Here is a 17009-nt window from a genome sequence, read left to right on the forward strand (position 1 = left end):
TGTAGTATAAGGCAGGTAAAGTGAAATACACAGCTAAAGTTAAAGACAAATATAATTAAAAAGGAATTGGGACTGGTTGCATTTGTGGCCTACCAGTTGTGGGTCTGAGGTTAGGCTGCATAACATCCTGACAGTCTGACCAACTTTCTGTGGAGTCGGTGGTCTGGATTTTCCCGGCCTCGCAGCTCCCTCATCCTCAAAGAGCAGGTCAGTCCATATACCAGTACCTACGGAATCTGTCGAGAGCAATGGCGAGATCAGGCATCAGGGTCTATGTCTGTTAACAAATAGAGTTGCTAAGTGGTAACTGCAAAGGTGTCAATGTCACTCTGACCTGCTCCTAAAGGAGTCCCTGGCTGGGCTCTGAGCAGGAGCAGTGAAGACACAGTTTGGCTCTTTACCAGCCCTGTAGTATTGGACCATGTTGTCAAGGCCACAACTTCAGTACAGTTAACCTCCTCCATCACTGTAGATCCTTGGCGCTGAGCGCAACGTAGCTCCATTTGCACTGACTGTCAAATGAATAAATAAATAAATGCTTTTCCTGTCATGAAAGTGTGTATACAATAAAAACAGACTTCCTCTTACTAAATGGCGCAGAAATTTCAAGTGAAACTATCATCCCTTCTCAACTTCCACTTTTCTTGACCTCAGACACCGGAAATAGAAAAAAAAAAAATGGAAACCAGCTACATTTACCATCAGGGACTTTATAATGAATTATGTTAGTGGCCTTAGTCCCCAGTGAAACTTTTTGTATTCTGTTTTTTTTAGCTATGCACAAAATCTAAACTGTGATTCAAAGCACCACAGAAATAAAAGCTCAGCTGGAGAAGTATTTGAGCATTTTTATCTCTGCATAAAATTTGTCATTTTTTACCCATACCCTAGCCCTAATACCCCAACATAACCATTATATGCACATTTTTCTCAGTTTTGAGGCATGTCTCACATTTCCAAACATTTTTAAAACAGACAGCAGAGGCCTAAACTCACTGTGTCTTCAGTTAGAGCCACTGAATGAGGCCAGAAGTTTGCCAGCCTGGACTGTTGGCACTGTTTTATATCCCTGGTCTTCAGTAGTACAATGCCTCGCCTCTCATACTTGCTGGTGCAGGTACCGTATACATCCGTCTAAGGAAGACGCATTAAAAGTCAGTTAATCAGTCAATCGGTGCATCTGGTATATGACATGAGGATATTAACAGCAGTTACAGTTTGTACTAAGCGTAGAACTGGTTATTAAGAGTGTATTATTCTGAAACCTACATGAAATCTGAGGAGCTGTTGCAAAATTTGCACAAAATCCCTACATACTGTATATGCACAAAATGTGTTGAATAGAACATGGCCTCCATCAACCCACCTCCTTTTCTAATTCCAGTTTGGAGGCGAAGGGGGAGGTCTGGAGCATGCTCAGTAGAGCCCTTTTAATGTTGAGAGCCCACACCTGCTCCCCCTCCTGGAGACAGAGGGCCGTGACCTTTCCCCCCTGGAGGGAGAACTTGAGGCGCGTTCTCTCCAGCGACTCCCTGGGAAACAAAAACACCAGATGAACCCCCCCAAGACCAGAGAACACAGACAAGTGGAGCATCTGAGCAGAGTATCACATTCATAGGATAAACACTTGTAGCATTCCAAAATGATCTGGGCATACACTTTCAACCAGATAACAGAGAGAGCCACATGTGCACATGCTAAATGCCAGGCGCAGGATATATTATACAGTTACTATCCTCAATGAAGAGATACTGCATGAAACCTACAGGGTATTACCTCAAACTTTTTAAACGCTGCACAGAGTGTTCCTTCTGAGGAGAAAGCCGCTTTATCTGTGGATTCCTAATCTGTTGGACAAGCAAGTCACAGCTGAAACCACCACTTCGGATGCTTTTTGCAATGTTGTACAAACAATCTGAATAAAACTGACCTGCATCATTAGGTGACACTTGGAGACCACGTCGATATCTACCACACAATCCAGCGCCAGTCCATTCCTGCCGGCACTGGAGCCATGAAGAGTAGTGGTAATCGTCGTACTATACCTGTAAGTATACCTCACTCCTTTCCGATAGGACAAGTCAGAGGTAGGAAATCCTTTGGACATAAAATAATTTCTAATTAAACATTTAAAATGTTTAAATCTACGCAAATAATGTGCTGAGATCTGCTAAAAATGTATTCTTACTATGACTGACTCCATTGAACAATTACAATATGAGCAGTAAACAAGATACTCACCAGTACAACTTGAATCACAGAGATTTGGTTCCACCTCAAAGCAACTCCCTGCTGAAGAAAAAAATGTAAGGTATACTGACAAAAAAAATTCAAGGAGCTTTTCGAAACCTTTATAATGAACATCTGCTATCATGCCACACGAGTTAATTCTGTTTTAGGGGGAAATTAAACCGCTTACCAAGAATTAAAACAAGGAACTCAAACAATAAAACTTACCACGTAGCAGCAGAAAAATCAGGATAACATGAACACAATTAATCAGTAACAGCGACACAGCCATAGCAACCCAGAGTCACTGCAGTTCTGGCTGCCTCCGAGCCTCCACATGTAAGTGAGATGAAAACCAAGCACTGTTCACAGCCACTGAATGACCAGGCTTGTACGTGGTCCTCCACAGTGACCCATACTGCTCACAGCGACCAATCAGGAAATACCTTCCAAGCTGAAGCTACAAACATTCACAGGGCCAATCACTTGACATAGCAGCAGCAGGCCTCACAAAACATGAAGTTTCCTTGCACCCCCAGTGACTTGGACAGACATGAGCCACACAAGGAGAGAGTTTATTGCAATAAAGTTAAATAATCTGAAAACTTGCAGGCTGTTTGGCCTGTCACACTTTTATCATGCACAAGTGATAACATGAAAAAGTGATGGACAAAACAACGCCTTCTAGAGAACAGTGCAAAACAAAGATTAAGTGTTAATGCTATTGTGTTTGCCTGGAGATTATTTGAGGATAAACCCTCCAACACACACACGTGCGCGCACGCAGACACACGCACACACACTGTCAATATGACCATAATCAATAAGCCACACAACCACTGTGGGTTCTTATCAGTTAAAAGTTGATTCATAAACTTCAGCCGAGGAGAGAACATATGAAAAGAGGGACATCTAGTGTTAGTATCTCGTGGCTATAACAGGACGAAAAACAAGAGCTTGGGGGGTGTTATGATTGCGATTTGTAGAACTATTTCCACCTTCACAACTCAGCCACGTTTCTCCACTCTCCGACAGAACTAAAACTGAATTACCCAGCACGCCTTTTATTCCCGTCTCCTTCCCCCCCATCATTTCATAAGCTTCCTTCCAGTGCCACCTACTTTCCACGATGCACCCGCCGCCGCGGTCCACGCCCGTTCTGCGACGTTAAGTCACTGCGTGTTGCTGGTTTACGTTGCGTTCAAGACGCAGGAAATAAATGTTTTTAGAGAATTTAAAAACAAAAACACGGTTAACTCCATTTCGAACCAAATTGTAGGACACGAAAATATATTATCGTTGTGTTTTTTGTGCTTATAGTGTAATTTCTGGCTGATCATGTATAAATATAAAATATTTCAAAATGTAATTAAAGCTAACAATGTGTGAGATAAAGAACAAAAGCTGCTAGAGGCTAACGTCGCCGATTGTGGTTGATAATTAGATTTTTGATGTGATGTGGGACACTGAGTTACATGCATGAAAACATACTCAAGTAACTACCAACGCAGTACAAGTTGTACTCCGACCTTTCCAGAAACGTTCAACGATAGCAACATGCAAATCGTGCTAGCCGACCGGCCCTGAACGCATCATTAGTCCGAACCAGGGGGCGTAGGTTTGACCGGCTTCTCTAAGGCTCAGACACAATGAACCGTCAGACAGTGAGGGGCACGCATGTTGGGCCCGAGGCTTTAGCACGATTTTAGCACATTATTATTCTCTGTTGTGCCTTTTCATTGATTTATTTAGTAATTCTGAAACTACTGATACACTGTATGGCGGTAACAAAGCTCAACTGGAAGCGGTTGGTTCGTCGAGTTTGATGAAAACGAGGTCGGGATCAAACCAGCGTTACCGTTAGCCCCTCCTGGTGGATTTTTTTTCTGTCGTTGTTTTTTCTTTTTTTTTTTTACTAACTAAAGACAACAAAACACAGCAGATAACGATGTCGCTGACTGCTTCGTCTGATTATTTCGCTGCCGAGTGTTTGGTGTCGATATCTAGCGGTCCTGTTTTGCACAGACCCACCCCGGTCGTCCCCGCCAGCCAGCCTTCCGAGGTGGGCCTGCTCCCCGGGGAGCCCGACGGGTCGAGCGAGGACAGGGAAGTGCGGGAGACGCTGAGGCTGGAGGGGGCAAACATGATGGCGGTGGCCGGTATCCTCACCGACCTGCACGGCAAGTTCCGCCCCATGTCGGCCTACTCGGAGAGCAGCAACTCCTCGTGTGGTGGGGAGAGCGGCTACACCACGTTGTCCGACCCCACCACTCCTACCATGACCCCCTCCGCCACCCCGGTCCCCGGACAGCAGCAGCAGCAGTTCAGAGGGGGAGTGGGAGGAGGAGGAGGCGTGGGGGGCCCGCAGTCCCAGATGAAGCGACATCAGTGCACTTTTGACGGATGCGACAGAGTTTACGGGAAATCGTCTCACCTGAAGGCACACATACGGACACACACAGGTACGGAGACGACGACAACAACAGTTTGGTTGAACCAGTGGTAAACATATTGTGTATGCATGCATTTATATAACACTAGCTGCCCTCAGTACAGCTAAACTTTGCCCCTGGCTTTGCTTTTCTTTATTACACGCACATGATATTATTGTTATACCAGATTAATATGTGGTGGGGCTTTACTTTGAGGGTTTACCAATGGTGGCATGATGGTGGCTATTTATTTCCATCTTTTACCACCGACCTGATGAAATAACGTGGTCAAACAAAGAGGGAAAACAGCAAACTCCCCTCAGAGACTCTGACAAAGAAGTAAAGTAACAAAAGAACTGGGCTGGACGTTAAAACCTGTGACGAAAGTCTTCCTCCCGACCGGATTTGCATATGAAATGAACGTAAGACGAAACCTTAACGTCTGGTGCGTGGAGTTTATAGTGGGACACGTTGTCCGGACGCAGCAAGTGCGTGGTGCAGTTTATTTTTTCCTCTCTGGACATCACCTCCTCTTCCTCGCATCTGCTGACTAGATAAAATGCAGTTTATTCTCTGCAATGTGTGAATTATTGAAGAAGCTGCAGGTCCGTCCGATAATGGACGCGCCACCTCCCTGTCTAATTACGCATTTTCATCACGTTTTGTGTGCTCGCTGGGGAAACATATCGCCTAGTATGCGGCTGCACCTCACGGCACATTACTTCTCGTATCTCCACTTCTCCAGTGCTGCGTCGTCACGGTGTAAAAAGCTAGATTTGCTTGTAGACAGTCACCCCACCCACCCACTCGCCCAGCCCAGAGATCGGCGGCGGAACCGTACTCAGGAGGAGTCGAAATGTGCTTCTGATTTTTCTCGCAAAATGAGGTGAATCTGTGTGTCCAGAGTCACTGAGCAGGCGCAAATGGATTAAGGGCAGGAAACGGCTCAAAGAAACTGTGGTGGGAACGCCCACGGAGAGCCCTGTAACAACAACGTGGCCAGGCTTTGTGATCTTGAAATGGCACCGAGCATCCCACTCGCTTATCCTGGGTTTGACTCGTGCTGCCTGCGAGAGATTAAGGCTAGCACTAGAGCAGGAGGACTAATCTGGAGTATCTGAATCCTAGCTATGTGTTATCACGCATTTAATGGTGTAGATATTTATACGTATCGTATCATTTTGTCCTACAGCATATTCAGTGAACGTGATGCAGGCAGTAGATTTTTGTTGAAGTTTGCTTTAGGATTACAGTCACGTATTTCCTACTAATATTTTATTTTATATAGCATATAAAAGACATTTTAAGATTAATGTCAAAGCAGATGATTATATTTACTTCAAACATTACTTACAGTAAGATTACACAGTACCAGAGTAGTGAAGTAACTGTTAAACTGTTGTATTTTGAGATGAAATAAAAGTAGCTACAAAAAAGCACGAATTAATTATTTAATTAATCTTAATGATTCAATCAATAAAAAATGATCAAACGCTCACATCCAAGAAGCTGAATCTAGGAAAGCATTTGTGTATTTGGAAAAGTAAAAGATTGAAATTGCTATTGTCTTGTGTGATGTTAATTGAATATTTGGGTTATTTTACTGAGCCTGATCACGCTGAAGATGCACTCCCTGGCCAAAGTCGCCACCTGCAAGAAGGTCACGTGGTCTGATGAGTCCAGATTTACCCTGTCCCAGAGTGATGGGGGTATCAGGGTAAGAAGAGAGGCAGATTAAGTGATGCACCCATCATGCCTAGTGTCTACTGTACAAGCCTGTGGGGGCAGTGATGTGATCTGGGGTTGCTGCAGTTGCTCAGATCTAGGTTCAGCAACATTATGTGTCCAAAGAATGAGGTCAGCTGACTACCTGAATATACTGAATGACCAGGTTATTCCATCAGTGGATTTTTTTCTTCTCTGATGGCACGGGCATATTCCAAGATGACAATGCCAGGATTCATGGGGCTCAGATTTTTAAAGAGTGGTTCAGGGAGCACGAGGATGGATTGGCCACAACCTTAACTCCGTTGAGAATCTTTGGGATGTGCTGGAGAAGGCTTTGTGCCTTGGTCAGACTCTCCCATCATCAATACAAGATCTTGGTGAAAAATTAACGCAACACTAGATGGAAATAAATCCATCCATTAAAGAAGCTTATCAAAACAATGTCACAACGAATGCGCGCTGTAATCGAAGTTAAAGGCACACACCCAAGTATCCAGCAACATATTAGAGTGTGTGACCTTATTTTTTGGTGGCGAATTTTTTGAAAATTGAATGGTGGTTGAAAATACTATAAATAATAAATATGAATAATACTGCTGTAATCATTGTGTGTGAAAACCAGAGTAAGTATTCAAGAAAACGCCTCTTTCAGCTACCATATGTGGTCATTAAACAAATATTTACCAAGCTGCCAGTGCAAAGATGACTTCATTTAGATTGTGCCTGCTCTGTTTTGCCTCCATGTTCCAGGTGAGAGACCCTTCCCGTGCGCCTGGCCTGACTGTGACAAGAAGTTCGCCCGTTCCGATGAGCTTGCCCGCCACACCCGCACCCACACGGGGGAAAAACGCTTCCTGTGCCCACTGTGCGACAAGCGCTTCATGCGCAGCGACCACCTGATCAAGCACGCCCGCCGTCACCCCGACTTCGTGCCCTCCATGCTCAGGCGCAACAAGGGCGCATCCTCTGCTTCTAACCGGCACTATTAGCACGGTTTGGCTTGGGGGTACTCCTGCGTACTGGGGTTGACACAGATGGTCACGTTGGTTTCTGGTTAACCAACCACAATCAGATCCACCGATTAGGATTTAGAATTGCTGTGTTGTACTCAAACATGTGCACGTACACAAGCCATCACACACAGAGCTGGATGTTAGGGGGAAGTAGCCTCACCTTTCCATCAACACAAGACGAGTCATGTGACCACTATCCACCTGCTCTACATAACCAGGGTTGTGTTCCTTATTCAAAAACCATGGATTTGTTAAGAAATATGCTTTTTGATTCCGGTTATCATTTCCTGAAAGCAAGAGTTTGGACCTACTGCACTTCCATTTACATCGCCAGCTGCACATGTAGCAAAGCATGTGTTCAAAATATGGCAGAATGGAGCTAGCTCTAAAAAAAAAATGTTACTAAGCTTCACAGGAGACCTTAATGATGCAGTGAAATGTAATCACTGCATGGAAATGAATAAACGCAAGTATGTAAATATGAAAATACTTTTACTACAGAATGGATTCAGACTGCTGGACTTTTTTTGTCCTATGTCAGTAGTAGTAATTAAATCATGGAACATTTTTATAAATGGGATACGGTAATTCACTGTTTGAGTAATTTCACCAAATTAAATACCAGATAAATCGATGTACTTCATCACATTGAAACAAAAGTCTGGAAACCAATCAGCGATTGGCAAGATAGTTGTAAATAGTACAATGTTAATGCCATATCAGTAACAACTCACAGCTGGCACTACAGGTGATTTTTTTCTTCTTTTAACCAAAAAAAATAACTAATCTCAAAATACCTCATTGTTTATGGCAGCATATATCTTGTGGAAATAAATTTTGTTGATTTTTTTTTTTTCTTTCAAGATACTTTTCAAGATGTTTCCTTTTCCTTTTTAGGATTTGATAAGAACCAGAATCACGAAGCAGATTTCAGTCGACAAAATGAACCCAACCCTGGACGTAACCTCATTCTCTCAAACTGAAACACTTTCACAAATTGCAGGGATTTTTTCACACTGTTCTGTAAAAACTAAAAACTGCACATTTATCATCAGCCAAAACTCCTCTGGTTTCTTGTGGTTTATTTGTGGTTAGATCGTTATTGTGCTTTTTCAGTACCATTTATTTACCACAATAGTAGCACAATATTGTGATATTAGGTAGCGAGGCAGTGACTAGAGGCTTTTTAGCTTTTACTTTTTTCGTTTGTTTTAGCTTTGCTGATTCTAAGTTTTAGAGGTGACACATTCCTTCATTTATTTTTAAGTTGCATTGATAACCATCCCTATTGAAGCAATCCTGTCAATATTATTTTTCCAGTGTATCCAGTTTAACTATAGATCAAATATTAATTTTGCCAGAAAGTGGATCAACTTTCACTGTAGAAGAGCTGTTTGCACGCCATCCTTGAGGCTAGATCAGTTATCATCCATGAAATGCTGACACATAATACTCAGAAGTATTATGTCTAAAAATTGATGCAAATGTATATAAGCGTTAAGCTTTTAATGTAGAGAAATTGTAATGCTACTAGCAGCAGAGTTAATACATGTGATGAATTGTAGTCCCTTATATTAGGGGTAACATTATACGCTTGATAGGAGGGCATTGCCTGTGAGTGTTGGTGTGTATGTTTATTTTTTGATTAACTTTTTTTGTTAGTGACAGAACTGAGAAAAGTATGTATGCAATGGTATCGGACTTGTTTTGGGTTTTTTTTTGAGGGGGAAACAGGTGACATCAGTTGAGCTTGGTTTTTTTTTTTTCTTCAGCCTGCTGCCTTCAAAGTAAAAGCATTCACTCATCAGGGATGTGGAGCCAGGTGGCAGAATACATTTGTGCATCAGGTGTACCAGGTGATAAACTGTTGCCATGACAACTATTGTTGTGGAAATCAGAAGTGGTTAAATTTAGCCTGCCGGCCAGTTTAACTCATCAGCAAAGCAAAAACACAGGCGATGTCACAGGCGAACATTAACGCTTGCTCATTTCTGTGAAGGTGCGTCACTGAGGCCAACTCTGCTAAATGGGATGCAGCCGTTAATAATGTTACTAGTTCCACACCTGTTTTAAAACCAAGCATTTGTGTAGTACCTGTGTTAATCATATTGGCACCTAAATATTCCTGTCCTGCCAAAATATATAAACTAATCCTCACACATTTCAGGAATTATTGCTCAAACAGTAACGGACTGAGCAAATGTCAAGTAATTTAGCTGTTTGAAAACCAGTGCACACAGTCTCCAGGTCTGATTATAGAGAGGAATTCGTTCATGTTTTCCACACTGTTTGTCCCAACCACGGACATATTCCTTTATCTCAGTGAACAACACTTCTTCAGGAAACTCTGAAAGCCTTAAACTATGTCATAACTACTTTGCACCATGTTTACAGTCGGATCATTGTGTAGGTTTATGTGCCCTCTCGCGGGCATATCACAGAAACTCATTATGCAATACAGCACTTTTTTCTTACAGGTGTTTTTGGCTGGATAGTGTAATGGCTTGCACTGTTAACTAAAGTTTAGGCAAGCAAGCACTGTAGAACTTTGCTAATGTGTTGATAACCAATGGTTTGTAGAAAACAAAAAAACTGCCTTTTCCAAGTGCTTTAGAAAGCGTGACACAAGAACTGGGTTGTTTCTGTTTATTTAGCGTTTGCTTAGTCATCTCTTGGCCATCTCTTGTTGTGGAATTTGTGTTGTTTTTTTTGTTTTTATTCCTTTCTAGGATAATCTTCATTGTCACTCCCAGCTGTGTTGACATTGATCAAATAGAACGGATGTCTTCCTCTTGTATGTCAAGCCATCTTCATATACCAGTTCACTGTTGGTTTCATTTTAATGGGAGCTGCACTCATTCAAGTGAATGCAACGCTTTGACATTTTGTACACATCCCTCCTCCGGAGGTTCGATCTGTTGAAGGTTTTTGGTTTGCTGCTGGCAGCGGCCACAAACACACGGACTGTTTAACAAAGAACAAACACAATATACCTGCTCTTTTCATGTAATAACGGGAATAACTACTTCCATCCCTCCTCACTGATGGAAGCATCATCTTACACGGACTCTCAAAGCTATAATATCACAAGAAGAACATACCTCACTTTTTTTTGTTTTTAAAGCAGTGTCTGTACAAAATCCATCCAACATGTCTTTCAGAAAACTCCTATAAAGCCATTGAGCCTTGGATTTCAGAAATGAGATGGTCTGTTATGTACCCTTGCCCTTACTGACTATATGCAACGTGATTACTACCTGTGTAGCAGCAGAATTCCTTTTTCTTTTCTTTCTTTTTTTTTTACCATGCCTCAATGAACTTCTGTTTGCTAGTAGACGGTAGTAAACAAACCTACTGGATACACTCTGCACCAACTGTCATTAAAGCCCAGCTTCTCTTTATTTACCAAGAGGGAAACCCCCACTGCTGTCTAAAGCTGAGGCTGAAAAAGGCTCATCGAAACAAAGTTTAAAAAAAAAAAAAGAAAAATACCCACAGCCTGTCAATTCACTGAAAACATTGGTCGCAAAAGCTTAGTCCAAATGTATTTGTTCATATCACTGAATGTGGCTCGATGACAGCAGAGCATTGTGCGACCTGGATTTAATTTTTGCTGCGCTGCCTCGCTGGGAAAATCCTTTCTCCTCGCCACCCACACTAATTCAGATATGCACATTGTACAGAAGTGGATGTTTTTTAAATTGATGCCTAATTTTTACCTTAATGTAATTTTTAAAATCCTCCCGTCAAAGCTTTAGTTGAGGTAAATGGGAGGAACTGTGGAACTAAATTATTGCTGCAACAAGCTGTTTTGATATTTATATTCTCAGGTGTCTTAAATTTTCAGCATTGGAGTTTCAATATTTCCTGTGCAACACCGAAGTACAAGCATGTTTTTATTTCTTTTCTTATCCTGATTAATTTATTACATATCAAAAACGTATCATTTGTGTGGTTTAATTATTCTTGTCATAATAATAATTTCATTTTGTGATATGGAACAGTACTAATATTAATTGGTTCCTTTGTTTGCTTGACCAGTGCTTTTTTTTCTTTTCTTTTTTTAAATAAAAATTCTTAAGATGGTTGGTCATCTATTTGTGCGCGTGTGTTTTTTTTTTTTCTGCTTGATGACGTAGCTGTGTGAGCGTAGACTGGTGAAATTAAAACTACAAGTCAGCCTTTATAAAATGAGTAGAAAGTTTATTATTAATTCTACCAGAGGTGACATCATGTCTTAATAATTTACCTTACGTTGTAATTTAACTGTGTTAATGTGAGTACCAGAGTAGTGTTAGAGCCAAGTCTCCATGTTTCTCTTTAAATGATCGTTCCACTTTCATACATTGTACTTGCGTAATGTTGTCACCATAGCTAAACGTTCATTTCCAGTAATTTAAGAAGTCTCATTTTAACAGGATCATTTTAAAGTTGTGTTCCTGATCTTATTTCGACACATACACCGATCAGGCATAACATTATGACCACCTTCCTAATATTGTGTAGGTCTCCCTTGTGCCTCCAAAACAGTTGTGACTCATCAGAGAATGGACATGGGTCTTCTGAGGGTGTCCTGTGGTGTCTGGCAACAGAATGTTGTTAATGGAGGCCTTCAGGTTCCTATGTGTTGAGGGGAGGGGCCTCTCTGGATCATCCCACAGATACTTGATCAGTTTGGGATCTAGGGAATTTGGAGGCCAGGTCAACACCTTGTGCTGTTCTTCATGTTTTTTGAGTTGTTCCTAAACTGTTTTTGTGTGTGTGTCTGTGTCAGGCTGCATCCTGCTGGGGATGGCTGCTCCCATCAAGGAGTGTCATTGCTATGGGGTGGGGGTGCCTGGTCTGGTGACATCCTCATGAATGCCAGGTCCGAAAGTTTCCAAGCATAACACTGAATTGTCACAAGATGGTCATTGATATTGATAATTACTGCTCCTGTTAGTGGTCATAATGTTGCGGCTGATCGGTGTATACAGCATTTTTGTTCATGCTTGTGTCTAAATCTGGGACAAGACACTGATCTGTGTTAGAAAACCAGAGATGGATGAGAGGAGAGCTTAAGGGGGGCTGTGCACACAGTTGGCCTGTCACATGACGACACTTGGGTTCTCAGAGTTCATCTTTGTTGCCGCTGACAGAGAGCGGGGGCACCTCACTGTGGGCCACATGTCGAAATCCTACTTCCTCATGCTGTTGCTCACGGCTCTGTTTGGTTCCCTTTCTGTCCCAGTCTGTTTCTTTGGCCTCGTCGTCCCAGATGGTTGAAGTCTCTGTGTCGCTGAAGTAGCCGGGCTCACCGGTGTAGTGTGTGGGGAAGAGCAAAAGAGGCTCCACTGAAAATGCTTTCAGGTCCCTTTTCTCAAAATATTGCATGTACTCATCGCTGAGGAGACAGGGAGGTTGACATAATGACTTTAGACTGATTACAAAGGGCTTTAACTGGTGTTTAAAGTAGAACGTTTGCATTTAGTGAGACTCACATGGGGTGCTTGTTGAACATGACCGGTAGGAACTCATCGACAGGCAGCATTTTGTTTAGGGGTTTTGCCTGCAGGAGCTTCTTGGCCCCGTTCAGTGACAGGCTGTAACCCAAGGTCCAGTAGGAATAGTCTGGGTGCACCAGTTTACTTGCACCCTTCACCCAGTGCTCTGGCTCCTTCACCTGTAGTCGCTTACGGCCTACATAACTTTAGAGATACAGGACTGTTACAATTTACTGTGAACGTGCACAGAGTTTAATTAAAGATAAAGAGGAATTCACCTACATGAGGTCCCAGTCAAGTCCAGCTCTCACCACGTCGTCCATGATGGCCACCATCCGGCTGTGAAATCTGGGCTCAAATCTCACATCATCCTCGAGCACAAGCACCTGCTGTAGTTCCTGCTCCACCACCTAGGGGGCGACACATAATAGCCGTCAGGAAGAGCCTTCACCAAAGCCTGGCCATTCTGTCGGGTCGTTGTCATTGCAGGATGCTTCCTTGATTTAAGTAAAGAAGTGCTTCATGCGTAGTGTCAGTCCTTACCTGCTTCCAGATGTTGTAGTGGCTGAGGAAGCAGCCAATCTCCCCTCTAGTCAGCACACGGCCTGAATAGGGGTCTTTGTACCCAGGCAGCATGTCTATACCCATGGACTGCAGCTGAGAGGAGTTCAAGGCTCTGTGAACAGTGCAAGGGAATACATCTGCTCATAATCATTAGAACATGACAAAAATGTGTGTATTGTTTTCCATGAATTCCTAGTATTCAGGTTATTGTCAAATGTCACATTTAAAAGGTAAAAAAATCCTAGTTGTCTGGTCGTCAAATAAAGCCTTTCATTTAAACTGACTATCACACAGAAAATATGTAATCCCTACGGTACAAAGCAACAACATATAGTTAATAATTCTGTCATATTTGTAAAGTAACCATTTCATTATAATTAAATTGTAATTTGTCCTTGAATATTCATAGTTTCTCAATCCACAGTAGTTATATCTACTTTCTGCTTGTTGTTAGCACCATTTTACTGTTATGGTTCACTGAACTGGAGCTGTTTTGAACTGCAGTCTGTAAAAATTAGAGGTCGATTGTTTGTTTTGTACATAAAATGTAAATCTGCACACTAACTACTTGCAGCTTTCAAATGAACAAAGTAAAAAGATTTTCTTCAGAAGTACAGTTCAATCTAACAAGGTTGCAAACATGTGCTGTATGAAAACAAAAGCACCACAAACAGATTCCCTTATTAAATGCAAAAATACATATATGATGCATTTAATAACATACTGTATGTATGCTTCAGTAATAAACAACCAAGACACTCTGAAAGGGCTTTAAAATTACAACTACAACGTTCATAAGTAAACAAATATTTTCGCATTTCTCATTCAAGTTTCATTTCTGAATTAAAGGAACTGTTACTGGTTGTCATACTTGCCATCCACAGCTTCTGTCAGCGTAGCGTTAATGCCGAGGACGACCAGAGAGTGCTGCATCCTCTCCCTCCTGTCTGAGCGCCGCTTCAGGTTGATCAGAAAGATCTGGAAGCAGAATGAAGTGATGGTTGTGATTGTAAGTGGTACTCTGTAACCGGAAAATATTTCCTCAGCCATTAAAAATGCATTCTGTACCTCATCAAACCCCATCTTCCCGGCTTCTTTAGGTGCAGTGTGCACATACTGTGAAGGCTCCATTGTGTAGTCAACTGGAAATGTAGGTCACACATTCATATTTCACATGAAATATAAGAAATGTGCTTACAGGCCTTTGGTCTCAAGGGTCTTTGTTAGACATGTTCAATGTCTATCTGGTGTGAAATTCTCAAATAAAAGGAGGAGAAGGTGAATTGAGAGGCAGCGGGGTTTAACACGGGAGAGAGGAATGTGTCAGGAATGTGTGAGGCAAAGTCAGAATATGCTCCAGAGCAAAGACTGAAATCAGAGAGCCCTAAATTTCTTCCTGCTTTTAGTTATAAAGGCATCCACATTATACACAAAATCACAGTGAGGCACTCACTCAGTGCCTCGGTCAGCGTGTGGGTGAAACTCTCCTCCTCTTCCTCCAGAGTCTGGTCTGGGTCAAGAGGCACTGGTAAATATCCATAGTGCTCCTGGTTGCACACATACATCTGAACCCCTGCAGTGGTGCAAATCAGTCAGCTCTCAGTCTTCAGAAAAGTGTCTTGTTGCACAAGAATAGTCTGCCCACAAGTTAAAACCAACATAAATATGCAGTTATTAAGGAGATAATACAGTAACATGATTTCATTCAGGTATTAGTAATGTTTACACTCTTTATATTTAATTTATGTAACTCTTCTTGCACTATGTGGTACACATTTGACTCATTCTGACCTGCTTGGCGGGCAGAGAAGGCAAAGGCCATGATGTCGTCTAGGGGGTACGGGTACTCGGGGTGAGGAGGGTAGAAGGCCAGAGCTTGGCTGGCTCTGCGCCGCAGGTCCAGCAGATAAGTGGAGTGCACCATGGGGACGGCGAAGCAGCCCTTCCGCTTCCACTTCCTGATGGGAATGTACTCTGGGGTTCGTCTGTAGTAGCCCTACGGACCAAGATCAGTGACTTTCCTGCAGCTTTCACTGAATATTCTGCACCATCAATGCGCCACGCTGTATTGTGGTTACCTGAGGAGTTATGCCGCACCAGAAGTTGGAATAAAGGCCTTTTGACTCCAGCATGGGTGCCACGATCGTCAGGTTCTGTCCTATCATGTCGGTTAGCACGTGGCGGTTTGTCAGCAAATTATCGCTGTCAACAAGCTGTCAGACAAAGAAATGACATACGTGGATGACAGAGTGGTGATGTGATATAGTAGATGTGGTGATAGAAGATGATTCTTCTGAACGATTAGATTCTTTTTGCCTATTTTGCAGTGTCTCACCAATATGTAATCTGTCCAAGCTCGTCTGGAGGCTCTGAGTGCTGCCTGCTTTAGCTTCATCACATGGGTGAACCGAGAGGTGGGCCAGTGTTTTGGTCCATCCTCGTCTGCATAAGAACTGAGAGGGGGAAACAAAGATTTTAGGATCAGAGGAGGAGAGCACCATCTCTACCGTCATTGTACAGCGCTATAGTGGTGCACAATGAAAACAGCCGCAGCCTTAGAGAGTTTTTCTTTTAATGCTGTGGCAGTGATTCACCTCGGTGCTTCTGTGGGTCTCCACTCCACAGAGTGGTACAGGTGCTGAACCCCTCTGAGCCACTCCTGAAGCATGGCCGTGCTGTTGTCCACACTGTGGTCAGAGGCTGCCCTGAGATCAGATCAGGTCATCAGATTACTGCAGCCAATTTCTTTCTTTCTTTCTTTCTTTCTTTCTTTCTTTCTTGTCTGGGAACCATTTGTTTGCTTATGAACTGCAATCCAGAATGTGAGGAATGACATTGACACAGTACAGTTAATCTGGCCCAAAATAATGTCACTGACTTCAGTGCTTCCCATACAGTATTTCAAATTAGTACATTTTTGTCTGGTATCTTAAACCACAACTCCACCATGGTATTTTTTCCAACCCTCTTCAGGAAAATTAACACTTTTTTAACTGACATGACCAATGCAGTTAACAGAAGTCATTTTACCAGATGGCAATGCGGTCCTTTGGATAGTCCAGTCTGTCAATGCATCCCAAGAAATAAGGCAGGCTGTGCTGGGCGTTTCGTGCGAGGATGGCGACCAGCACCCTGGGCTTCATCAGCGAGGACTCCTGGGCCGGCTGGAGGAGCTGATCAGCTGCTAGCTCATCTGTGCTGGTGTGGAGGAAGAGGCTCCCTGATAAAATCACAAAACAAAATCGGAGTCCCGCTAATTCAAAAGGCATACTTCCAGCAGGACAGCTGTGTCTCTGTGGCCTCAGACTGGTGGAACTCAGGGCAGGAGACAGACTCACACTCACATGAGAAACACACACACACACACACACACACACACACACACACACACACACACAGAGAGAGAGAGAGAGAGAGAGAGAGAGAGAGAGAGAGAGAGAGAGAGAGAGAGAGAGAGACTGCCACAGTCTACACAGACATGATAAAAGTTATGATTTGCCTTCTCATTAATTATTATTATTATTATTATTATTATTATTATTATTAATAGTAGTAGTAGT

At 42.6% G+C, this 17009-nt stretch overlaps 3 protein-coding genes across 3 annotated transcripts; 1 reads left to right on the forward strand and 2 right to left on the reverse strand.

Moving 5' to 3' along the window:
- Positions 1-344: 344 nt before the first annotated feature.
- LOC311489874 (apolipophorins-like) lies at positions 345-2107 on the reverse strand (the record flags this gene model as incomplete). The annotated part of the gene is made up of 4 exons (XM_084547185.1): positions 345-512; positions 997-1532; positions 1777-1847; positions 1931-2107. The coding sequence occupies 3 exons, from the start codon at positions 2105-2107 to the stop codon at positions 1358-1360; spliced, it is 423 nt and encodes a 140-aa protein (XP_084403311.1). The 3' UTR covers positions 345-512; positions 997-1357.
- Positions 2108-3891: 1784 nt separating this feature from the next.
- On the forward strand, positions 3892-7381 carry LOC311490063 (Krueppel-like factor 9). The gene is made up of 2 exons (XM_084547404.1): positions 3892-4691; positions 7140-7381. The coding sequence occupies exons 1-2, from the start codon at positions 4178-4180 to the stop codon at positions 7376-7378; spliced, it is 753 nt and encodes a 250-aa protein (XP_084403530.1). The 5' UTR covers positions 3892-4177; the 3' UTR covers positions 7379-7381.
- A 5097-nt stretch (positions 7382-12478) lies between these two features.
- LOC311490062 (procollagen galactosyltransferase 2-like) lies at positions 12479-16718 on the reverse strand (the record flags this gene model as incomplete). The annotated part of the gene is made up of 12 exons (XM_084547403.1): positions 12479-12785; positions 12883-13089; positions 13168-13295; positions 13429-13561; positions 14321-14427; positions 14518-14591; positions 14903-15022; positions 15241-15445; positions 15528-15662; positions 15785-15902; positions 16044-16154; positions 16480-16718. 12 exons carry the CDS (start codon positions 16716-16718, stop codon positions 12512-12514), a joined length of 1851 nt encoding a protein of 616 aa, XP_084403529.1. The 3' UTR covers positions 12479-12511.
- Positions 16719-17009: the final 291 nt, after the last annotated feature.

Source organism: Chelon labrosus (assembly GCF_963514085.1).
Source record: "Chelon labrosus genome assembly, chromosome: 6".
NCBI classification, from domain to species: domain Eukaryota; kingdom Metazoa; phylum Chordata; class Actinopteri; order Mugiliformes; family Mugilidae; genus Chelon; species Chelon labrosus.

Coding starts and splice junctions, on each gene's coding strand:
- LOC311490063 (XM_084547404.1), top strand. CDS start 4,178: ATGTCGCTGACTGCTTCGTCTGATTATTTCGCTGCCGAGTGTTTGGTG. Junction 4,692..7,139: donor ACACATACGGACACACACAG/GTACGGAGACGA, acceptor TCCATGTTCCAG/GTGAGAGACCCTTCCCGTGC.